This window comes from Mandrillus leucophaeus, unplaced genomic scaffold (assembly GCF_000951045.1).
Source record: "Mandrillus leucophaeus isolate KB7577 unplaced genomic scaffold, Mleu.le_1.0 Scaffold141, whole genome shotgun sequence".
NCBI lineage: Eukaryota > Metazoa > Chordata > Mammalia > Primates > Cercopithecidae > Mandrillus > Mandrillus leucophaeus.
The window spans coordinates 2,901,667-2,926,975 of NW_012101377.1; the positions used below are offsets into that span (position 1 = coordinate 2,901,667).

The 25,309-nt window shown below is 44.8% G+C and overlaps 2 protein-coding genes across 6 annotated transcripts in view; one reads left to right on the forward strand and one right to left on the reverse strand.

The window, feature by feature from the left end:
* Positions 1-10,838, forward strand: part of S100PBP (S100P binding protein) — a 44,515-nt gene extending 33,677 nt beyond the window's left edge. For both annotated transcript variants that reach the window (XM_011974072.1, XM_011974073.1), the window contains 2 exons: positions 7,770-7,857; positions 10,571-10,838. In XM_011974072.1, coding sequence (XP_011829462.1) covers positions 7,770-7,857; positions 10,571-10,685 — 203 coding nt within the window. In that variant the 3' untranslated portion in view covers positions 10,686-10,838. The remainder of the gene's footprint in view (positions 1-7,769; positions 7,858-10,570) is intronic.
* A 6,110-nt stretch (positions 10,839-16,948) lies between these two features.
* FNDC5 (fibronectin type III domain containing 5) overlaps positions 16,949-25,309 on the reverse strand; it is a 10,274-nt gene continuing 1,913 nt past the window's right edge. The window contains exons 1-5 of one of the 4 annotated variants that reach the window (XM_011974078.1): positions 23,564-23,680; positions 22,873-23,071; positions 22,434-22,523; positions 19,480-19,511; positions 16,949-18,454 (exon numbers count right to left, since the gene is read on the reverse strand). In XM_011974078.1, the coding sequence (XP_011829468.1) occupies positions 18,440-18,454; positions 19,480-19,511; positions 22,434-22,523; positions 22,873-23,056 (321 nt within the window). In that variant the 5' untranslated portion in view covers positions 23,057-23,071; positions 23,564-23,680 and the 3' untranslated portion in view covers positions 16,949-18,439. Of the gene's footprint in view, positions 19,512-22,433; positions 22,524-22,872; positions 23,072-23,563; positions 23,681-25,309 lie in introns of those variants that run through there. The other 3 variants (XM_011974076.1, XM_011974077.1, XM_011974075.1) reach the window with 3 other exon arrangements.

Here is a 25,309-nt window from a genome sequence, read left to right on the forward strand (position 1 = left end):
TTTTTTTTTTTGGGTTGTTTTTTGAGATAAAGCCTTGCTGTGTACCCAGCCTGAGTGCAGTGGTACAATCACGGCTCACTGTAACATCAACCTCCTGAGCTTGTGATCCTCCTACCTCAGCCTCCCAAGTAGCTGGGACTATAGGTGTGTGCCGCCAAGCCTGGCTAATTTTTTTTATTTTTTGTAGAGATGGGGTTTTGCCATATTGCCCACACTGGTCTCAAACTCCTGGACTCAAGTGATCTACCCACCTGGGCCTCCCAAAGTGCTAGGATTATAGTATGTGAGCCACTGGGCCTTGCCTTAATTAATTAATTAAAAAAAAATTTTTTTTTGAGACGGATTCTCACTCTTATCACCCAGGCTGGAGTGCAGTGGTGTGGTCTCGGCTCACTGCTATCCACACCTCCTGCGTTCAAGCAATTCTCCTGCCTCAGCCTCCTAAGTAGCTGGAATTTCAGGTGCATGCCACCACACCCAACTTATTTTTGTAGTTTTTTAGTAGAGATGGGGGTTTCACTGTGTTGGCCAGGCTGGTCTCGAACTCCTGACCTCGTGATCTGCTTGCCTCAGCTTCCCAAAGTGCTGGGATTACAGGCATGAGCCACCGCTCCTGGCCTCCTTAAGTAACTTTTATGTTTAAAGTAGATGTCTTATAGACAGCATTTAATTGGTGGCTGGGTCTTGCTTTTTTTTTTTTTCTTCCCAGTCTCACAATCTCAGTCTTTAATTGGAGCATTAATCCATTTACATTTAATGTCCAATCCCATATGGCTGGATTAAAATCTACCATCTTGTTACTTGTTTTCTATTTGTTTTCTGTTTCCTCTTTCATCTTTTCCTGACTCATTTAATTTTTGTAGTATTTTTTAGTATTCCATTTTATCTCCATACTTACTGCCTATACTTATTTGTTGTATTTTTGTTATTTTATTAAATTTATTATTGTTATTATGGAGATGGGATCTCACTCTGTTGCCTAGGCTAGAGTGCAGTAACATGATTATAGCTCACTGTAGTCTTGACTTCCTGGCCTCAAGCAATCCTCCCACCTCATCCTTCAAAGTGCTGGGATTACAGACATGAGCCACCATACCCGGCATGTTATTTTTACTTTAAACAGTAAGTTACCTTTTTTTTTTTTTTTTGAGACGGAGTTTCACTCTTGTTGCCCAGGCTGGAGTGCAATGGTGCGATCTTGGCTCACCGCAATCTCCGCCTCCCAGGTTCAAGCAATTCTCCTGCCTTAGCCTCCCTAGTAGCTGGGATTACAGGCATGTGCTACCACACCCAGCTATTTGTATTTTTAGTAGAGACAGGGTTTCTTCATGTTGGTCAGGCTGGTCTCGAACTCCCGACCTCAGGTGATCCGCCCACCTCTGCCTCCCAAAGTGCTGGGATTACAGGCATGAGCCACCGTGCCCGGCCATAACAGTAAATTATCTTTTAAAGACATCATCTAAATGGGAAAAATAGCCTTTTATATGTACTCACATACTTACCATTTTCAGTGCTTTTGATTATTTTCTATAGATCCAAGTTTCGATCTGGTATTATTTTCCTTTTTCCTAATGAACAACTTTTAATGTTTGTTGTAGTGCACATCTACTGATGATGAAGTCTCTCTGCTTTTATTTAGAACGTGTTTATTTTGCCTTCATTTAAAAAGCTTTTTATTTTGAAAAATTATAGACTTATAAGAAGTTTCAAGGCTCACGTCAGTTGTTTCTCTTCCCTCAGGGATCGCAATTCTCAGTAGTCTGAAAGCGCTTGTTTGATATATTTTGCCTAGTTTCTAGTAGCTTATAATGAGAGGTTAAGTCCCCCATTCATCTTAGCTAAAAGTGGAAATATCTGCTTTGGTTTTTATTGAAGATCATAAACAGCAATGGTTATATAAATTGTGATTCTGAATTTCCCAGGACTGTTGAAGACATTCATATATCATTCAGTATCCCCTGTATCACTTCATAAATGAGTTATATAATAACTCCTGTTTCTTTTACTTTTTGCCTTGCCTGAAAGGAAAATCAGTCAAGATTTCTACTAGATCATCGCAGTTTTGTTGACCTAGAGGTGACACATTTGCATTCTTGCCTTCTACTTATTTTTTTCTTTTCATTTATATTTTATTAATCTATTTATAAAAGCAGTAGCCCATGTCCCCTGTAGCACATTTTTTCTTTCCTTCTCTCTCCATTCCCTCCCCTGTATTAAGTACTTTACATTGTATGGAATAGAGACATTATGATTGCCTTTAAGTAACTGAGCTTAAGGATTTACAGGAAAAGATAATTAGATGAGACTCTTTTCACGAGGCCTCGTAGTGAAAAGATGTAACCATAGAGCTGAATTACTCGCTGCATCAGAAACGTGTGCCTCTGACCAGGTGGGACAGCTCATACCTGTAATCCTAGCGCTTTGGGAGGCCCAGGCGGGCGGATCATGAGGTCAGGAGTTCGAGACCAGCCTCGCCAAGATGGTGAAACCCCATCTCTACTAAAAATACAAAAATCAGCCGGGCATGGTGGTGGGCACCTGTAATCCCAACTACTCGGGAGGCTGAGGCAGGAAAATCGCTTGAAACTGGAAGGCGGAGGTTGCAGTGAGCCAGTATTGAGCCACTGCACTCCAGCCTGGGCTAAAGAGTGAAACTCCATCTCAAAAAAAGAAAGAAAGAAAAAAGAAATGTGTGCCTCTGTTCCCTATTGGGATTTTCCCTAATCTAATCTGTTTTTGTGACCAGTACTTTTGCTGCTATTTAGCTATCTCAAGTAACTGTTTTTCCTTCTTAGAGCCCTGCGAATGTGCTGTTCTCTCTATTGTTCTCATTACTAAAGCTCACATTAACATTTCAAAGGAGAGTATTTGATTGGTTTACTTAATGACCTGCTGGTACCAGGCAGCCTTCTAGGTCATTAGGTCATTGGCCAGCTGAGACAGTCTCTGTTCTTTGGTCATGTGCCACACTTGATTGAGTTAGAGTCATGTGGGTGGTAAAAAGTGTTATGTCCTATAAAACCTGTCAGAATTGGCATAGCAGGTACTCAGCATTATCCATCCTCCTCCATTATGATATAAAAATTGATTCACTTTAAACTTATTAAGAATAGTTATTAAACTGGATGTTTCCCCAAAACCAGTCACCTTCATATTTATAGATTAAGATTTAGATGAATTGTTGACTTCATTCCTGAAATATTGGGGGTTTTTCCCTTCTTTATTTCATTCATAGTCACAAAACAAAGGACAGTCTTTACCACCTTTTAGCCACAACTTAAAATAAAACCATGGTACTGATTGTTGGTCCAAGAAAGTCCATCTGTTAGAGACTATGAAGAGAAGAGAAAATTCAAATGTTCCCATTCTTGTTAGCATCTCTAAATTTGGAGGAAGATGAGGTTGAAACTATAAGCTAAAATGAGGCTTTTGGATTATTAGCCCCACCTGGGTTTGAATCCTGGCTTTTCTGATTTACTAGATGATAGATGAGTTTTTTTGTTTTTTGTTTTTTGTTTTTTTTTGAGACAGTGTCTTGCTGTGTCACCCAGGTTAGAGTACAGTGGTATGATCATGGCTCACTGCAGCCTCCACCTCTTGGGCTCAGGTGGATCCTCCCACCTCAGCCCCCTGGAGTAGATGGGACTACAGGTGTGTACTACCACACCCGGGTACTTTTGTAGAGACGGGATTTCACCATGTTGCCCAGGCTGGTCTTGAACTCCTGGGCTCAAGCCATCCGCCTGCCTTGGCCTCCCAAAGTGCTGGGAAAGAGTATTTTTTTATAAGCTTCAGTTTACTTGTGAATAAAATGGAGGTTATATAGTTTACCATCTGTGACTGTTAGAATTAAATTATAGGATACATGCAAAGCAGTTAGCAAAGTGCCTAGCACGTAAGAAGTACTTGATAAATGTTAGCTCCCATTATCTCTAGATCATTAAGTCTTACTAATAATAAGGGTTAGACTAGTCTAACAATAAGTTACTAGTGCTAAGGAAAATTAAAATTTTTTGGTACATAAGCTGAGATCTGATTATTAAGCCGTTAGACATATGGCTATATGATTTTTACTTTCTAATCTCAACTATGAAATGTTGATCCCAGAATTTTTTTTTTTTTTTTTTTTGGAGACAGTCTCGCTCTGCCGCTGGGGCTGGAGTGCAGTGGCCGGATCTCAGCTCGCTGCAAGCTCTGCCTCCCGGGTTTACGCCATTCTCCTGCCTCAGCCTCCCGAGTAGCTGGGACTACAGGCGCCCGCCACCTCGCCCAGCTAGTTTTTTGTATTTTTAGTAGAGACGGGGTTTCACTGTGTTAGCCAGGATGGTCTCGATCTCCTGACCTCGTGATCCTCCCGTCTCAGCCTCCCAAAGTGCTGGGATTACAGGCTTGAGCCACCGCGCCCGGCCGATCCCAGAAAATTTTTTAAGGAAAGTCAGTCCTGTGATAGTTTTATATTGTTGGAATTCTGGCTTTGTCACTAGATATGTGACCTTGGGCAAATTAGTTAACTTTTCTGTGCCTCAGTTTCTTTTCAGTTTTATATACTTTTGTCTGTAAAATGGGGAAAATACCTTAGAGGATTGTTGTAAAGAATAAATGAGTTGATATATATAAACTAGCACTTAGGACAGTGCCTTTATTTATTTATGTAAACAGGCTTGATATATAGTGTTATATAAATTGCTGCTGCTGGATTTGACTCCTAGAAGTTAAATATTTGAATATTAGGCCCCTTTGGCCTAACTGGCTATTCTTCTCATCATTTAATGTGAATAGATATGTTTGTAGGAGATTTATTATCTTTAGTTTCCATTGCCAGATTAACTTTCTAAAATGCAGGTGATTAGAGATGAGTGAGCTGAAGGACATGTTCTATAGATAATCTTGTGGTTCCATTTTGATGGACACAGAATTTCTATATATTGCTAGTCCTCCTTTGTGAAGCTTTTGTAGGGAAAATGTATCTTGAAATTTTTATAAAGCTGATTCTCCCCTCCCCTGCCTCCCATTGAAACGTCCTTTTTGGGTGACCACAGGGAGTGGAGTGCTAGCAAGGTGAAAGTGGGGTATTGGAAAGGCAATTTGAATTGAGACCTTTCATTTTAGCTTTACAAATTCAGCAAGTAAGGAATTTTCTAATCAAGAGTTACTTCCCTTCACGAGGAAACTCATTTCTGATTTATATTTCCTTCTCAAGGAGTGACAGTAATGCCTTTTCTTTCCATATGAGTGAGATTGAACATTGTTTTTGTCATGTTTATTGATCATTTGCGAGTTGTATATTCATGCCCTTGACCTTTTTTTTTTTAAATAAAGAGACTGTAGATAAAGGACATTAAACTTGCCAAGTATGTTTCAAACATATTTTTCATTTTGTCAGTTATCTTTCATTTGGTCGTGCTTTTTTAACAGTAGAGAAACTTAATGAAATCTATAAATTTTTCCTAAAAAGTGTTATGGTTAGAAAAATATTTGAGTGCCATAAAATGTCATAGTTTGTGTGTGGATGGATCCATTTAATAAAAGTTTTTCCTTAAAATTTCACAGGATTTGCAGAGACTTCGCAAGCTAACATAGGCCTGAGGCGCTAACATCATAATAGCTAGCATTCACTGCACACATGCTGTGTGCCATAGCAGTGTGCAAGGTCTTTTATGTACAATATTCCTAAAACTCAGCTTCAAGCTAAATTGTATTATCTGCTTTTCATAGATGAGTAGTGAGCCCTGAAGAAGTGAAATAATTTGCCCAGGGTCACAGAGCTAATTGAGGGATTGGAATTTTAACTCAACTCTGCCTAACTCCAAAGTATATAGTATACTTTTTCTACAAAGCTTTACTTTTTGAGGCTTCGGATAAATTATATTTATCCTAAAAGTTACATTACTTTTACTAGAACTTGAAAATATGAGTCTATAGCCTACTGAGACTGCTCTTGATTCCCGAAAGCACAGTAGATAAGGTAATGAAAAACATGTAAACTAGCTGAAAAGTCTCCACTGTCTAGGGCTTTGATTTTCAAAGTGTGGTTCTCAGCCACACTTAGTGACTCACGCCTGTGATCCCAGCACTTTGGGAGGCCAAGGCAGTGGATCACTTGAGGTCAGGAGTTCAAGAACAGCCTGGCCAACATGGTGAAATCCTGTCTCTACTAAAAATATAAAAATTAGCCAGGCGTGGTGGCAGGCTCCTGTAATCCCAGCTACTTAGAGGCTGAGGCAGGAGAATCACTTGGACCTGGGAGGAGGAGGTTGCAGTGAGCCGAGATCACACCACTGCACTCCAGTCTGGGTGACAGAGTGAGACTCCATCTCCTACCCCCCACCACCCCCGCAAAAAAAAAAAAAAAAAAAAAAAAGTGGTTCTCAGACCACCATCATCAGCATCACTTGGGAATTTGCTTGAAATACGAATTCTCAGGCCCTACCCAGATCTGCAGTTTTCTGATTATGTATAATCAGAAAGTCTGTAGGCTAGGCCCAGCAATCTGTTTTATAATACCTCCAGTTGGTTATAATGTATGTTAAAATTTGCGAACCACTGATCTAGGGAAATTGTTTCCTAACTAGTGTTTTATTTCTGCTTCTATTGAGTTTTAGCCTAAGTCTCAACGGTTGAGTGCAAAATTAGCATTATTGCATAGTGGCAAGGACATGGAGTCACACAGGAGCTTGTTGAATCCTGGGTCATCAAGAATTTCAGGGCCGCGCATGGTGGCTCACGCCTGTAATCCCAGTACTTTGGGAGGCCGTGGTGGGTGGATCATTTGAGGTCAGGAGTTGGAGACCAGCTTGGCCAACATGGTGAAACCCCATCTCTACTAAAACAAAAATTAGCTGGGCATAGTGGCAGGCACCTGTAGTCCCAGCTACCCAGGAGGCTGAGGTAGGAGAATCACTTGAACCCGGGAGGCAGAGGTTGCGGTGAACCGAAATCATGCCATTGCACTCCAGCCTGGACGACAGAGCAAGACTCTCTCAAAAAAAAAAAAAAAAAAAAAAAAAAGAATTTCAGGCAAGTTCACCTCCCTGAGCCATAGTTTCCCATCTTTGAAATGATATTAATAACATCTATCTCCATGTAAGATTTTTTTTAGAATTAAGTAAGATAATATGTAAAGTGTCTAGTACATTGCCAGGATCCCAGGTGTTTGAGAAATTGCATCTAGCAATTTTTCTTGTTAGCAAAGAGCGCCCACCTCCATCTGTTCTAAACTCCTCTTGTTTCTTGAATGTATTTACTGTCTTTTGTCTCTGGGGCTTTGTATTAACTTATCTCTTGGACATCTAACCTCCTACCGCTCTTTGCCTCACTAATTTTATACATCCTTTAGATCCCTGCTATAGTTACTCCCCTTGGAGGGGGCTTTCCCTAACCCCTACCCCCCAGTCTCTATAGCAGTCTGTATTTCTATCACTGCATTTATCACACCACTTTGGAATCATCTGTCTCCTGTATAAACTTCATTGAGGCAGTGTCTTGTTCACTGCCATATTCCTAGGGACAAGTAAAGTTCCCTGTATATTGTAGGAGCTAAGTATTGAATGAATGAATGGTGGCTGCCATTCTTGCTTCACCTTCACCCTCCAAGAGCAATCTCCCCATTCTGGTTTATAGTTTCTGTGCTCACTGCTTGTGATAATCATAAGTATATATTGTTGAGAACAGTGCCTTTTTTCTCTTTCCCTGAAAGCACATACTTTGATGTTGGCTGACATAGTAGTTCACTCAGCTGTTTCCTAACCACTGATCCCTCTGTATCACAGGTATCTCCGGGGAGCTTTGTGCCTTGATGGATCAAGTTCATCATATGCAGCACTCAAAATGGCAGCATCCTTCGGACCTCACCACGCGGTGAGTGGGTGATTAGAAGAAGATGGAAAAGGGTAGAATGGCTGGGCGCGGTGGCTCACGTCTGTAATCCTAGCACTTTGGATGGCCAAGGTGGGTGGGTCACTTGAGGTCAGGAGTTTGAGACCAGCCTGGCCAACATGGCGAAACCCCATATCTACCAAAAATACAAAAATTAGCTGGGCGTGGTGGCGAGTGTCTGTAGTCCCAGCTACTTAGGAGGCTGAGGCAGGACAATTGCTTGAATCCCAGTGGCAGAGGTTGCAGTGAACCAAGATGGTGCCACTGCACTCAAGCCTGGGTGGCAGAGCAAGACTCCGTCTAAAAACAAAAGAGTGAAATTTGGCTGCAGGAGAAACATAGTAGGGAGTAGGGGTTGGAATTGCTTAATTCAAGAGGCAGGGTGAATAAAGTGATGCAGTATAATGGAATAAGAACTGGACTGAGGCTGAGCACAGTAGCTCACGCCTGTAATTCCAGCACTTTGGGAGGCCAAGGCAGGAGGATTGCTTGAGCCCAGGAGTTCGAGACCAGCCTGGCCAGTGTGAGACCCCATCACTACAAAAAATACAGAAACTTAACCGGGCATGGTGGTATGTGTCTGTAGTCCCTGAGAGTGCCTGAGAGAGGAGGATTGCTTGAAGCCCAGGAGCTTGAGGCTGTGATGAGCAGTGATTGTGCCACTGCACTCCAGCCTGGGCAACGGGGCAAGACCCTGTCTCAAAAAACAAAACAAAAACTGGACTGAAATTCAGGAAACCTGAGTTCTAAAACTAGCTTTGCAACTTGGTGTCAAAGGACCTTCCTAGTTCTGAAATCTTCTGGAATTTTTTTTTTAAGACTCAAATTTAGTATTACAGTTCTCTGGATTCTTGATGCAGTGTGGCTGTACAAATTTATTCAGTTACTTTGATTCAGATACTCAGAAACCTTGGAATCATCTTTTACTCTTTTCTCTCTCACCCCATATTCAGTCTACCAGCAAATCCCATAGGCTCTGCATATACAGTTGTCCTTGGTATTCCAGGACCCTCTTTGGATACCAAAATCCCCAGATGCTCACATTCCTTATATAAAATGCCATAGTGTTTGCATAACCTGTGCACATCTTTCCATATACTTTAAATCATCTCTAGATTACTTATGATAACTAATACAGTATAAATGCTATGCAAATAGTTGTTATACTGTATTGTTTAGGAAATAATGACAAGGAAAAAATGTCTGTACATGTTCAGTACAGATGGAAGCATCCATTTTTTTTCTTTGACTATTTTTGACCCATGGTTGGTTAAATCCATGGATGTAGAACCCATGGATATGGAGGGTCAGCTGTATATCCAAAGCCTATTTCTCATCATTTGAGCTGGATTGTTGTAAGTCTCCTAAATGCTCTCCTTACCAGTGCACTGGTCACAACTCAGCAGCCAAAGAGAGAGATTCTTTTAAAGCATCAGTCAGATTTGCTCAATATTTCCCAGTGGCTTCCCATCTCACATCTTCCCATTCTCGTAAACCCCTACAAAAGCCTATATGCTTTGGCCTGTGCTCACCAACCTCATCTCCTAATACTCTTCCTCTTGCTTTAGGGCCTTTACGGTCATGTTCCCTCTGTAGTTGTCAAAATTATATCATTTCTCAGAAGGAAAGGCAGTATAGTGTAATTGTTATTAGATAAATTCTGGAGTCAGATGTGAATTCAAATCCAGGTCCTTCTACTTACTTTACTGTATGACCTTGGGTAAGTTATTAACCTGAGGTTCAATTTCCTTACCTATACAAGGACTTAATGAAAATACTAGTAGGATTGTCACAGTATTAAGTGAGGAGAGGTATTTAAAGAATTCAGCAAGTACTTGCATATAGGGATAGATAAATGTCAGGTACTGTTACAGTTATTTTCAACCCTGGCTACTACTCATAATCACCTGTGGAGATATCTAAAAATAAAGATGTTTGTATCCTGATTCCAGGTATCCTAAGTCATTAAGTCTGGGAGGAGGGAGAGGCCAAGAATCCATATCTGTATTTGTTTTTTCTTTTTCTTTTTTTAAATTTTAGAATCCATATCTTCAGAAAGTTTCCTAGATTGTTATTAGGAGCACTTTTAGAGTTGAAAATGCGATCAAATTATCTTAGAGTGTCTTGCTCAGAACCTCAGCCCAGCACATAACTAAGAAACTTTACTTTGAGTCTGTGCTGTTAATTTTTCAGTCTCAACTTGCAATGTGATACTCACATGATGACTTACCTTTCTGGGAATTTATTCTAATTTTAACTGCCGTGTCCTGAGCAACCTTGAGCTATGTCAGACAATGAGGTCCTTCTGGAGGTACAGGTCTGATGCAAACAATGAAATATAGATCCTATCCTAAATTCTTCTGGAGGAAGAAAATGTTTTTTTTTTCCTCCCCTACTTAAACATTATTCTACATTAGTTTTCCTTAGAACATTGTGTATATGGCACATATCACCATACTGCCTATGGGAATTAGGTGGCTTTGGGAGTTGGAAAGAAATAGCACTTATGGTATGGTGTTCATATAAATAAAATAGTATAAAATTTCTAAAATTGTGAGAATTGAAATATAAAATTAATATCTGATTTCCAGAAGTAAAGATTTTCTTAAAATTGTTGTGCTGGCCTTTTTTTTGTGCACAAATAGCCATTCTAGTTGAAATAGCCTTCCTGTTTGTACTCTCCCTCTCTTGATAGAAACTACGCCCGTCGACAGAAACATCTGCAAAGATACAGTCTGACTCAGTGGGTTGACAGGAACATGCGAAGCCACCATCGGTTCCAGCGTCTCCCAGACTTCTCGTACAGTTAATTTGTCTCATGCCATCAGCAACGAAGGTCCCTATCCAGGGTCCTACTTGGAGCAGCATTTCATGTTCTTTTGCTGTTTTGTGCTTTGCCGATTTTGAATTTTATTTTTCACAGATTTTTATTTAAAAAACTCGTCACCTTTTGGAAATGCCCATTGCTGACTTGAATTTTTTGTGTGAAGTCCCTCCTGATATTTTGTGTGTGTGTGTGTGTGTGTGTGTGTGTGTCTGTGTGTGTGTGTGTGTGTGTCTGTGTTTAAGCAAATGTTTGGTTGGTATAGTTTTTTTGTTTTTTTAATTTAAATTGAAGGTAGCTGCCTCCTGAAAGCCAGCATTAAGCCAGAACACCCAGGCTCAAGCAAAAGACCCACCTCTCTGCAAAGGCAAAGTCTACTTCTGGTACCTCAAAGAAATCATTGTTCAGTCTCCCATAAGGAAGAGATTCTTTACCAGGCTGTGAGCCAGTGTTACATGACTTGTGAATGGATATAAGTTACTTTTAACAACCCCTCTTACTTTTTTATTTGAATCCTCTGAATACCTGTCAGTATTTTAAAGTTGGCAATCCAGGACATTATAAGTAAGATGGAGCAGGAGAAAAATCCTATTGAAAGGACAAATTAAAATAGTAAATCATCTCCTCTCCCTTCTGTATGTACTAGCTGCCTTGATTTTTTTTTGGGGGGGGGGGATTTTTTTCATTCTTTATTGAACTTATTTTGCACAATAGTGTTTACAAATCTTATACATCTTACTTTGACAGAAGACTTATAATACCTTGTGGTTTTGAGACTGGTCGTCTCCTTTGCCTTTCTTCAAGGATTTTCCTTTTTCTTTTTACCCCACAGTGACCACTCTGCTCGTTAGGATTCTAGTGGCAGTATTTTTGTAACCTGTTAGACATGGATATGCCTCTTCACGATGGCCTCCTTGCTCTCTTTAGAGCTGCCCACCCAGAGTCTTGACTCTAGGGCAGGCTAGTGCTATTGTGGTATCAGTTGGTATTTAGTTTCATTTGCTGAACCCCAACTTTAAGTATGAGTGTTAGTTAGGGAGCCTCCATTCTGTGGGAGAGGGTGGAAAGGCACTCTTTTGTCTCCATTATTAGTTAACAAGAGGTGTCTTTAGACCCTAGATGTTACCATCTCATTTGGTCAAGCCCCTGATACCTAGTTTCACATAGATGCTAACATGGATGTAATATAGTTGCGACTAAGCCTATGCACAAAAAGCATTACCTGATCTTAAGGTTTGGTATTCTAACCAAAGTTGACAGACTGCATCTGTCTTAATGGATATCTTAGGAGTTGGTTATTCTTTTTCTTTTTTTTTTTTCTTTTTTTTGAGACGGAGTTTCGCTTTTGTTGCCCAGGCTGGAGTGCAATGGCATGATTTCCACTCACCGCAACCTCCACCTCCTGGGTTCAAGGGATTCTCCTGTCTTAGCTGGGATTACATGCATGTGCCACCATGCCCGGCTAATTTTGTATTTTTTAGTAGAGATGGGGTTTCTCCATGTTGGTCAGGCTGGTCTCAAACTCCCGACCTCAGGTTATCCGCCCACCTCGGCCCCTAAAGTGCTGGGATTACAGGCATGAGCCACCGTACCTGGCCGGTTATTCTCTACAGATAGCTGTAGACATCATTTTGGGAAGTTTTGCAGTCTGGCATTTGTGCTGTTGTTCATTCTCTGTGAAGGTTGTTCATAGTTGCTGTAGCCTCTGTCTAGTTTTGTGATTTCATTAATCTCATCTTTCTGTGTGAGTAACGCATTCTAAACATCCTACCCCACTTTAGAAACTGACTTGGGGAAAGCTTGGTCATTTAAGCCAACAATAAATTTGGGTGAATGTCCCTAAGTGTTTACTGTTTTTATCCAGTCAAGGATTTGCTTTTCCTTGAACATTTGGTTTAAATTCTGGGGCCAGAATGCAAAGGAGAAGTTCTATTCAAAGGCAGTTGTCGAAATCTATTATTTTAGTTAGCCTACTTGGCATTTACTACATCGGTCACTTCTCCAGGCTGCCCTAAATTAGGTTGGTGGAGTGAGACATGCCAAACATCCACCTTTGGGACCACAGCGTAGTTAAAATTAAATGTAGTTGGAATAGCTAGCATTGCAGCTGTCTAGTTCCCTACAGAAAACCCAAGGAGTGAAGGGACAGGATTTTGCTTAGGCAAAAATCTTAAGACTCATGTTCTTACCCTCCTGGTACATGTGGTTTTGAGACTGAATGTGTAATAGGAGCACTGCCTTTGCCAAATCAAATGAGTGACAGGTTAACTAGAAAATGTGACAATCACATTTCCTCTTAGCTCAAATAATTCTGTTTTTCCAAAGCTTTAGCAGCTTAATTAAATCTGTTGGACTGGGGGAGGAGAGAGCTGTTCTCTAGTGGTTAACATGGTATTCTTTAAGAAGAAAAAACAAAGCCAAAGAAAACTCATTATCTGGCATGTTCGCCTTAAAGATGGTAGTGGGTAGAATCTGGAGTTTTCATCTCTTTTCAAAGCTGGGTATCTCTTATATTTGGTGTTGGCCTCTAAGTCTAATATTGCAGTTGGAATTCTTGCTGTATTATTTTTTAAGTAAGTGTTATGTGCATTTAACTGCTTTCTTCATCCATGATGACATTCCCACCATGGGGGTCTTGACAAAGCAGAGTAAAAATATGCTGTTTACATTGTTTACTTATAAGTAAGGAGCCTGAAATAACCTGTAGTTTCTAATGCAGGCCCTGATTTACTTGCGTTGTCAGTTTCAATTATGAAACTGAAGTTTGGTGCCTCCTCTTTATCATGTTTTTTCTCTTGTAGCAGTTGTGTTTAATGTCATTAAAAAGAAATAAAAGTTCTTCGTCAGTGACATATGTACTGTGGCGGTCTGTCGTAGGCTTCGATGGAGGGTTATTTGCCTTCTTCCTTTGCGTAGGTAGGTTAGTGGGGTGGGGAGGGGGGCGGCAGTTAGTAGAATGTGGTACTGGGAAGGCGAGGGTGCTTGCTCCCTATTCTTTTGAAGGTAAATTACAGTGTTGAGAAAGGTGTTCTAGCAGTTAAGAAATGTTGAAATTGATTGGGATTTGCAGCTACATATGGTGCATGTCAGGAACCTGACATAGGGAGAGCCTGAAATATCATTATGCCTCAGTTTTTGCAGTGGGGGAAGATGGCTCAGCCCTGATCAGGCAGGCATTGCCTTTTATTCCTTCCCATGGCTGTGTGGTTGGCCTCCCTATTTCTGCTTCTCCAGAGCTAGCACTGATTAGGGAAGAAGCCATGCTATCCCAGAGCATTCTCTCTTTGAAGGGGATGTAAGAAACCAGAATCAGTGATACAGAATTGATGGTTGTTCATAACCCAGTTTCTCAAGAAACTGCGGCTCCTAAAAACTGGGTGAAGGTTGGATAAGTGTGGGTAGATGTGGGAGACATAGTGTTCCTTAGATCCCTTTCGTGAACCAAAGCTTCTTAGACTTACCCCCAGAAGCAAGGAGAAAAGGGAAGGTAATAATAACTTGTCACCTATGTTAGCCAGTGCTTTAAAAATCTGAGTTCATGCTGACAGAACAAGTAACAACATGTTTAGCCATGCTGTCTGGCCTGCTGTGCTATAAGTTTTGTCTATAAATTCTAGATAAAATATAGTATTGAGTCCATGCAAAAGACTCAATATAAGTTTGCTAAGTACTCAGCAACTTGACATTCTTGTCTCAATCTGAGGTACTCTCCTTAACCTATGCATATCTGTTTTGTTCCTATCAGGTGTAGATAGGATCTTTTGTTCATTTTACATTACGGAAAAGTGAAGAGGAAAAGGAGAAATGGACCTTCTCCAAGAGGAAGGGGGTCGTTCTCTGATTAGCCTATTTTGAGCTTTTATTGGAAGAAAAAACCCAACCACCTAAAGCTAGAAAGTGGAGTTCCCTGCTTCTCTTAGTATTCTGCTTTTCTAAGAGAAAACAATTATTCCTAAGCTGATTTTAGTGTATGCTTGGTTTGTATGCCAGAGCACCTGTCAGGAAAAAAAAAAAAATTCCACTTGTCACAGGAAGTATCAGCTGGTCAGTGGTGGAATTCCTAAATGAACAGGCTCCCGCCTTGTCCTTCCTCCCCACCTGTCTTCCCCCTGTGACAACTGGGACATGCCATAGACGGAAAATCTGGCCCTCCCCAGCACCCATTGAGAAGGGGGTGGAATATAATATTTTGGATAACCTTTAAAGCAGTCTAAGTGATAGTCCTGAAATATATCACTAAGGAACTATTTGTTTTGAGAAAGCGCCTCGCTCTGTTGCCCAGGCTGGAGTGCAGTGGCGCGATCTTGACTCAGTGCAACCTCCGCCTCCTGGGTTCAAGTGGTTCTCATGTCTCAGCCTCCTGAGTAGCTGGAATTACAGGTGTGCGCCAACACTCCTGGTTAATTTTTGTATTTTTAGTAGAGACAGGGTTTCACCATGTTGACCAGGCTGGTCTTGAACTCCTGGCCTCAAGTGATCTGCCCCACCTTGGCCTCCCAAAGTGTTGGGATTACAGGCGTGAGCCACTGCACCTGACTAGGAACTATTTGTATACAAAGTTTTCCTTCAACTTCAAGTCACATTTGAAGGTTTGGTAATATTTTGTACCGATGGAGCTTGATGGAGCTGGGCAAGGGAGGAGGGTGAGCAGGGTGTCCCATTTATAGAAGCAATTTGTTCTTGGAGGCTACTTCTTAAATGCAAATTCCAGTAACCGTCACATAGGTTTAAAGAGAGTCAGAAATAAATCGAAAGCATCATATTAATGGGTTGGTGAGATTTTGCACATTTTTGTTAAGGGTTGAACCAAAACTCTTAAAAATGGATTCTTGAGAAGGCCCATTCTGAAAAACTAGGGGACAAGAGTAGGAGGAGAAAAGGACTCTTGCCTCATAGAAACACTCACCAGTCTATCTTCCTCCCCTCAGACCCTGAGGTTTCCCTCATGCTCCTAGGAGGGAGGATGCACCTTGGCTCCTATTGTAGGAAGTAGGTAGAGTCTGGGAATCTTCTAACTTCTCTGTTTTTGGCAGATAAGGACACCAAGACCAAACCTCAGAGAATTAACTTGCCTGAGGTGTTAGGTGATTACAAGGCAGGGTCTCCTGCTTCTCAGACCAACATTTCTCCCACAGGCCTGCTGTAGTCTGCAAGTGAGGTCTCTTGGTCTCAGAGACCTGCCTGTGCCTTTCCACAGTTAGGAGAAAATGTCCGTGGATCTATGTGATGGTGGTGAAAGGATCACATCCCAAGTCTAGCTGTGTAGGGTTCGACTTTGCAACTACAGTGATTCAGGGAAGGCTCAATTGTTACACAATTGGGAGTTTAGGGAGGTAATTAAAGGTAATGGAGTTTTATCTAAGCCAAGAGTGTTACCTCTTCTTCTGTCATACCCTTTATGATGTACCACAGGCACAGATTAAGTTGAAGACAGGAAACCCCCATTAGCAGAGCTCCCTGAGCCCCACTGACTATACTATACCTAGTGCTGACTTCGGGGCTTTTCCATCATTTGGCACTAGATGGGTACAGAGGGCCTAGGAAATACCTCTTTGAGGTTTGGCTTAGAGTTTGGTGTGCAACTCAGTTTCCTACCTTGCTGTACAGCCTCTAAAACCTTCTTTCCCTCTGCTTTCAGAACCTTTTAAAACAGTCAACTCCAAGCCCTGCTCACCGGACATTTTCTCTCCAAGCTCTTCCTGGCTCTGGACACGAAATGTTCGAGGTGCCCCATTTACTGGTTTTTGCTCCTTGGCTAATATCATTACTCTTTCAGTCTGCTGTTGGGATCATAATGGTGTTCCTTTAACAGCCTAGAACAGCAGGCTGTGAATACTGAGCTGCAGAAAGCAGCTTTTCTGTTCCCCTTCACTCCTTCCTTACCCTAGGGAGAAACAAGAATTGCATTCCTTTGGCCAGGAAAAGCACCCAGCACCATCCAGTGGGGAAAACCCTTTGTTTTAAAAACTGAGTACCAGCCTGCATACCTATCTAGTGAGGCAGCCCAAGCTTGGTTTGGGGGAGCCTCAGTCATAGGATGATGGAGCAGCTATTTTCTTCCCCTACACGTGCACCCCCATCTGTTTGAGATTTCCCTTCCAACTCCAGCTTGGCTGGCAGGCATGTCCCTAAGAAGCTGCAGGCCAAAATGGAGAGAGAGAACTGACTCCCTCCTCCACACATCCTGACTTGCTGCCAATTGCCAGAAAAAGAGGGCAACATTTGGGCATTTACCAGAAGACAAGGATGTGCCTTTTCATTTGTCTTTTTATTTTACATTTAAAAAGTGGTTATTGCTCTAAGTGGATCAGAGGTAAGGACCTCTCCCCTAAGGAGCCTTGGCCTTGCAGCCCCATTCAGCAGGGATGGAAGTCACAAGACAATGAGTGGAGCCTCATGCCCTCCCATGAGGAAGCCCTTAGTATTGCTGACATCTGCCCTTTATCCTGTCTCTCCTCCCCAGTGCTGCCACACTTGGGCAAAGCAGAGTGGTGGCAGACCCAGCCTTGAGAGCTCTTGTAGACCGGAAGGAAGGGGCGGTCATTGGGTGATGGCTTCTGGCGCTCTGGCTTGGGGACCGATGCTCTTACTCATTTCAACAAATATTTACTGAGTACCAGGCTTGTGCTAGGTGTGGTTCACCCACACCCATCCTTGGCCGCCAATGGAAGATGCAGAGGTCCACCTCTTCCCATGCAGGTATCTGGCAGCCATAACTCGTCAGTCCTAGGGAAGAGTCTACCTTCCCTCATCAAGCACCATTTTTTTAAGCCAGAAAGGGGCAGTGGAGAGAGAGACCTGTCACCTCACACCACTCAGGCTCTAAGGAAGGACATGAGGACCCTGGGTAACTTTCACGGAACCCTGGATGAGATGGGAAGATATGAAGACCCCAGAGGCCAGTGGTGATAGCCAGGGCTGCTCTTCCTGTCTGTGGTGAATGGCTCAGGCCTGCCTTCCAGCAGCTTCCACTCCAGAAGGGGTGTTTTAGTAACCCCCAGAATGCCAGATGTGATGTGACTTTTCAGTTGTCCAAGCTAGCATTTCTCAAATTCCAAGAGATACTTCCTAAATAAATTAGACCAGTACCTTCCAGGTCTTCCTAAGACCCCAAACTGATGATCTTACAGTCATAAGGGTCAAAGAAGATAGAGGATGCAGGCAACCAGCTCAGTCTTCGGGGGAATCTCTCTGCCCTCTAGAGTGCGACCTTCTGATTTTTGTTTTCCAAAAGAGACAAACCAGGTAACATCTTACACACTTGCAAAGGTGTGTATCACACCACAAACATGTCCTTGATGGCTGGATCCAGAAAAGGCTTGATGGCAGCCATGATCCTGCATGGCAGGCAGCCCCACAGCTTCTCTGATGTTCCTTGGTCTGAAAGACACAGCTTGCGTCAGTCCTCGTGCTTGTCATCTCCCAGGGCTTTGTGCATTTTCTCAAAGAGGAAGCCAGTCCAGGAGAGGCGAGGAGGCAGAAGGCTGTCTCATGCAGCTTTGCCTTTTCCAGAATGGGGCCAGGCCTTTTAGTTTTGTGGCTTATTTTTATTTTATTTTTTTTTTTTGCAGAATTTGGGTTTGTAGTTCAGCCTCCTTCATCTGACTAGGGCAAGGAGAAAAGAAAACTGCAGCTAGCTGTGCCTCCTCCCCGCTGCTGCAGTCGTCCCGCTCCCTGTGCCCGTGGGCCCGGGGACCAGCTGAGAAGAAAAATGGAATCCTTCTCTCTGCAGACAGGCAGTCACGCTTCAATGATGTTCACTGAGGGCTTGTTTGGAAACTGGGAGGAAAAAAATGAGAGAAGCGGCCAGGACTAATTGAATAGACTTCTTGCAAGGCTGGAAACAGAGGACAGAAGAAGGAAGGGAGGAGCAGCAGGGCTGCAGCCTAAATAAGCCAGGCTCTTGTCCCTTGTGGAAGGAAAAGAGAAGCCCTGCCTGGATGTCTTGTCTTTCTGCCTTTTCAAACCCAGCCTTCAGCCTCACTCAACTGAATGGCCAAGACTGGGTCCTGGGCCCATGGCCCCTGGCACCCAGTTTACCCCCAGCAGTCATCCCTCTGAGTGCAGCCTCAGCCACTGACATTGTTGAGGTGCTTCTGGAGATGGGGGTTAATAAAAGGCTTCAGGAAAGTGCTCCAGAGAGAGGACAGTAAGCCAGAGGGTACAAGGAGATGGAGGGAAGAGGAGATGTAGAGAGGGCCAGATGTTTGTTGGATAATCATCGTCAGAACCATGAGATCATGAGATCCTCTCACATTCTCTACTGTCTGTCTTCTTAGCTGCTCAGGGCAAGCACTGAAAAGGTTTTCATATCTGTTTTACAGAAGAGGAAATGAAGGTACAGCAGTAAAGCACCTGCCCAAGGTCACAAGGCACAGCAGGAGCAGGAATGAGCCAGATACCCCATTCCTGTTGTCCCGCGCCAACCAAGAATTCTGCCCTCCCCATTCACTGCTTTTTTTTTTTTTTTTTCCAAATCACCACTGGCCCCTGGCACCCTGCAAAAGGAGAGGATCCAAAATCAACTTGCAGTGTCCCTGTGTCACACAGGCAGCAGCCAAGTCTGGCTCTGCCCAGCTGTCGCCATGCCAGGCCCTGAGCTGACCCCCTCTTCAGTCCAGGGATTACCAGAGCACAAGGCACAGGGTGGCCCACCCAGGCCCAGGTCTTGCCCTCACCTTGCTGCGGAGAAGCCCCCCGCCCTGGTGCTCTGGTGTGCTGGTTTCTGATGCACTCTTGGTTTTTTCCTTGTTGTTATTGGGTTCATTGTCCTTGATGATGTCATACTGGCGGCAGAAGAGGGCGATGACACCTGAGGGGGACAAGTGAGCAGTCAGAGGCCAGGGCCCGGGTTCCTGCCTCGCCTGCTTCTTTCCCACTAGTGCTTGCCAATGGTCTCTCCTGATTGTGCCTCACCTGCACTACTGTAGCACCCTCCCTCTGCCCTCTGGCTCCTGTTTTCACCTGTGCCCTCATGAGCCACCCCTTTCACTGCTGCTAGGCTGATCTTCCTACAATATGAGTCTGATCATATCTCCTCTCCTCCGTTCCTTTAAACCTCTGACAACGGCCAGGCGCGGTGGCTCACGCCTGTAATCCCAGCACTTTGGTTTTGTTTTTTATTTTGAGATGGAGTTTCACTCTTGTTGCCCAGGCTGGAGTGCAATGGCGCCATCTTGGCTCACTGCAACCTCCGCCTTCCAGGTTCAAGTGATTCTCCTGCTTCAGCCTCCAAAGTAACTGGGATTACAGGCATGAACCACCACGCCTGGCTAATTTTGTATTTTTAGTAGAGATAGGGTTTCTCCATGTTGGTCAGGCTGGTCTCGAACTCCCGACCTCAGGTGATCCGCTCACCTTGGCCTCCCAAAGTGCTGAGATTACAGGCATGAGCTACAGTGCCCGGCAATCCCAGCACTTTGGGAAGCCAAGGTGGGCAGATCACGAGGTCAGGAAATAGAGACCAGCCTGGCCAACACGGTGAAACCCCGTCTACTAAACACACAAAAAATTAGTTGGGCATGGTGGCAGGTGCCTGTAATCCCAGCTACTCAGGAGGCTGAGGCAGGAGAATAGCTTGAGCCTGGGAGGCGGAGGTTGCAGTGAGCCGAGATCACAGCACTGCACTCCAGCCTGGGCAACAGAGTGAGACTCTGTCTCAGAGAAAAACAAAAAAACAAACAAAATCTCTAACAGCTCTGGTTTTCCTTGAGGGGAAAATAGAAACAATAATAGCATTTGTTGAACTTGTGCCAGGCCCTGTGCTGTGCCCTGACATATTCTATCTCACTTAATCCTCATAACTCTGTGAGGATACCTATTATTATCATTCCCAGGGTACAAGTGAGGACACTGATATAGAGAGAGTTTCACTAACTTAACTCAAGGTCACACAGTGGCAGAACTAGGACATAAACTCCAGGGCCTGCAGTCTGTTAAATGCTTAGTTTTATCAAACTAATAATACATGAACAGAATGTTTTTTGAAAGTCAGACAGTATTAAGGCAGCCAACTCCAGTCCTTCTAGGTGTTTTCCCAATTTTACCTCTATATTTAGAATGTTATTTCTTGATCTATTTTAGAAATCTGTTGACTTCCAACCAGGGCAGATAAAGCATCACAACTTCCTCTACTTCCCTCCCTATTATCCTAACAGAATTACATCACAATTTTGGGTTAATTCACTATGTTTATATTGTTATGATTATATCAATACTGTCTGTGCCAAATCTAATAACGCACCATAAGCAAACCTCCTCTTTTGTACAACCCTTTGTTTTTGCCTCATTTTTCCAAGTGTCTGTTATTCTGTGTGCCTAAGGAACATTTTTTCCCAAATGCTTCTACAATACAGCCTGCCTTTTCAACCACCATGCTAATAAAGCTTTAGCATAATATTCAAATCCCTCAAAAGACTCCAGTCTACAGCCTCGCCATCCTTTACTCCCCCACGTTCCACCTTCTCTCTTGGATTGCAGCTGCCCTGAACCAAACTGAACTTACTTTATTTCTTGAACATACCATGCCCTGAACACTATTCTTCTTTTGGCTGCCTGGTGAACTCCTATTTATCCTTCAAAGCTCAATTCCCATGTTATCTCCTCTGTGTTTTTCCTGATTTCTAACCCACAGTTATTCCCTCTGCTCTCCTACATGATACTATCATAGCATTCATCACATTGGATTACAGTTAAGTTCAGCCCAAGAAAATGAAAAAGAAAAATTTAGAAGAGTAAACGAGAAGAAAAGAAGTAAGTTCGGGCCTGGCTTCGCCCAGACAGTTCTTTGCAGGCACAGGGGTATTCTTAGTCATGACTGTAGCACTACTGTTTGAGCTGGAGTGATTGTTCAGTAAATGCTGGTCGAATTGAGTACAAAGATGAATGAAACTTGGCCTTTACCAGCCTGGGCAACATAGCAAGGCAAGATCCCATCTCTACAAAAAATAAAAATTTAGCCAGGCATGGTGGCACATGTCTGTAGTCCCAGCTACTCAGGAGGCTAAGGCATGACGATCACTGGAGCCCAAGAGGTCAAGTCTGCAGTGAGCTGTGATTGCACCACTGCACTCCAACCTGGGTCTCAAAAAACAAAACAAAACAAACAAAAAGCTTGGTCTTCATTCTCAGGGAGCTCACAGACCACAGGTAAAGGAAAGAGACAAAAGCCCAACTAACTTACATATGAAAGGCTAAAGAGAGGAGTGAACAGTATGCCATGGGGGTGTAGAAGCAGGAGGGCCATTCTAATGGACAGATTGAGGGAGTTTTTACCGTGGCTGTCTTGCAGCCATGGTGCCTGGGTCTAGAAGGGTGAGTAGGTTAGGAGAATGTCCCAAGGCCAGGCAGTGACTTCCCCTGAGCTTCCCAGGCCTGGACCCCTTGGAGGCACAGCACCCCAGAAGAGGAAAAAAGGGCTGTAGCCATTACCAGAGGTAAAGGGCCTGTGGAAGTGTCCAGCCCCAAGAAGCTGAACTTCTTCTGAGGGAGGGCAAAGGCAAGTACTCATTTCATCCTATAAGGCAGCTAACAATATGCTGGTTTTTTGGTGAAGAGTGAGGTAGAGGAGGGGTCAGATCTGGTTCCCAGAACTGTCGTTGGCAGGACTTGGAGACTTTTCACCTTAGAGATGTCCAAACCCCTTACCCTTTGTATTCGTGAGAGAAGGGGCTGGTCAGAGTTCTCCATTTCTCAGAGGTTGAGGGAAGAAAAAGGGCCCGGGGACCAGACTCACCTGCCCACATGAACAGGACCACGACAATGATCAGCACCTCGCCTGTCCGCAGCTGTTGGTTCCTCCCCATCTCTTTCATGGTTACCTCATCTGTCGGGAGAGACACTAGGTCCAGTGCTCCTTTCCTCCCTCAGCCACTCCTCTAGGGCCAAGCCCAAGACAACAGTGCTGATTTCTACAGGTGCCCACACATCTAATGTACATTCTAGAATGCACTGATGGCTAATTGGGGTGGCAGTGATAGGACCGAGTCTAAAGGGAGTTTATATGCCCAGCATCTTGTTGGGGACTAGTGTGAACCCTCTCTCTCTCAGGTACTGCTTTACTTGCTAGCAGGGGGTAAGGGGAAGGAGACAGAGCTTTCCTCAAGCCACCCACTGGTCTGGTCCTGACCACCCCTCACCCCACCCCATCCCTCTTAACAGTGACCCGGGCCTGCCTTTGTTCTTGGAGGCCATCTTCTCAGCCTCACGCGGGGTCTTGAAGAGCACAGGCTCACTGGCTGGGCTTTGGCCCTGAATGGAGATGGCCTGCACATGCACTATGTACTCCGTATCCTCCTCCAGGTCCCAGAGGGCACACGAGCGGGTGGTGGTGTTCACCTCCTGGATGAAGCGCAGCATCCGCACATCCTTCTTCTGCAGACAAGCGCCGGTCACTGCTGTCAACACTCGGTGACCAGCCCCGCTCCTGCCCACCTCCCAGTGGTGACAAAGCCTTTACATATACAATCTTCATTCCATCACCTCCGCTATCAATATCTCCATTTTACAGGGAAGGAAACAGGTTCAGAGAGGTTAGGGAAGTTGCCCAAGGCCACGTATCTAGTAAGCACTGGAGCTAGGTCCTAAATGCAGATGTCTCTGAGATCAAAACCATGCCCTTAATTTCTGCGTTCCACTTGAAAGTTCTCGAACCCTCCCTCACTGACTGATTCTCTTCTAGAGAATTTTCAGACATATGTCTGAATGGGGCCCCAATTTTCAGACACATGTCCAAATTGTTCATCTTCCTTGCCCCAAGTTCCTATTTCCTTTCTGTTTCTCCATCACCACCACTGCCACACTCCTACCCCCATCTGCCACTACTATCCCGACGTGTCCTTCCCCCCGAGGACAGTGGAGCATTACCTGCTGGGAGATGGCAAATCCGATGACAACTTCATCCTCCAGAACATCCCAGCTCACCACTGCAGAGTTGGCCTTGAGGTGCCTGACGGTGACGTTCACTGGGGCTGAGGGACTGTCTGGGGGACGGGGAGGCACCTAAGCCTGAACATCCCCTGTCGTGAGGCCCAGACCCACTGTCTCATAAGTAAGAAAGGGAAACCTGGGGAAGGCCTTGCAGGAGGGGAAGGAAGAAACTAAGGCCTCGATTGGGTCCACTGACATGGCTCTCAGCTCTTCAGTGGGTTGAAGAACCAAGCCCAAGAGGCCCCAGGCTCCTCATGACTGGGATGGAAGCCCCTGCTGGCCACAGGCCGGCCCCACCAGGGCTCCAAGGCTCAAAGTGATGGGCCTGGGCCGGGGCCCTATCTAAGGGATGGGCGGTTAGAGTTGAGAGAGTCATGGAGGGGACATAGGTGGACAGAAACTGAAGGTTAGCTGATGAAAAGCAGACCAAAGGACTCCCAGTCCAGTGCTCTTTTAACAATACTGCCCTGTCCAAGGAGTGACCTTGAATGAAGGAGAAAGACCCAGAGATCAAGAAGTGTCAGGCTGGGGTGAGCCCTGGGCTGGGAATGAGGAGAACAGAAGTATCCCCAGAATTGTGGTGGCCCAGGCAGAATGAAGCCTGGGGAAGTCTGTGTGAGCCTCTTCTCCACTCCCTTCCAGCCCCAAGAGGCAGGTGAGAGGTGGCAGGAGAAGATGGGGTCACTCAGAGCAGTGACCCTCCATGGCGAGTGGAGAGGAGAGAACAGGTACGGGAAGAGGATCAATGAGGAATCACTCCAAGAGACAGGAGGTAAGTAGGGGTGAGAGTGATGGGAATAGTGGGGGTCAGTGAGGAAAACCATCCAGGAGAGGGGCAGTGCAGTCACATAAGCCTCTATCTTCCAAGGGGCAGGTGCAGCATGGGGCAGAGCTGGGCCTGAGCAGTACCCCTCGCCCCACAGAGAGTGAACTTGAGGCCCAGGGAGCTGGGCCTGGCACCTGAGGGAGACAGAGCCAGACATGGAGAGGGAGGTGGAGAGACAGGACACAGACAGGTGGCGGCAGACACAGAACCAGAGGACAGAGAAGTGGGGCATCTGAGAAAGACAGATGCGAGAGAGCGCGCCCCGAACCACGGAGGGAGAGATGAGCCGGGCAGCGGCAGCCAGGAGGGACAAAGAGTGGTAGGAGAGGCTGGGCAAGGACGTGCCGGCCCCATGGGGCAGGTCAGACACTGCACCAGCTCGGGTGCTGGGGCCCACCTCACGCTCTGCACTGCGCCCTCAGGTGCCAGCCCCCATCCCCTTCACACGTGCTCCTGCACAGCGGGACCCCATCTGCCCCTGCAGAGTTGGCCAGCAGGGCTTTGAGAGATCTTGGGGACACGGAGAGAGGCCCAAGGTGGGAGAACTGGTGTCCTCAGCTGCTCCCTGGGCCAAAGAAGGGAGCTAGGGAAGCTGAGGCAAAGACCTGGGGCTAGGGGAATGGGATTAGGGGACTGGGGACCACAAGACCCTAAGAAGCCCAGGACTGAGGTGACAGGGGAGGTTAGGAAACTGAAGGACAGGTCTGGGGGTCAAGGAGGTAGGGAAGATGCTGGGGGTTGGGTTAGGGGAGCAGTGTTTCGGCCGAGACAGGAGATCCCTAGGGGGCAGGGAAAGGACCAGGGGACTCCTAGGTAGAGGAGTCTGCCCCGGCGCCGGCCCGCCGGCCCCCCGCCCC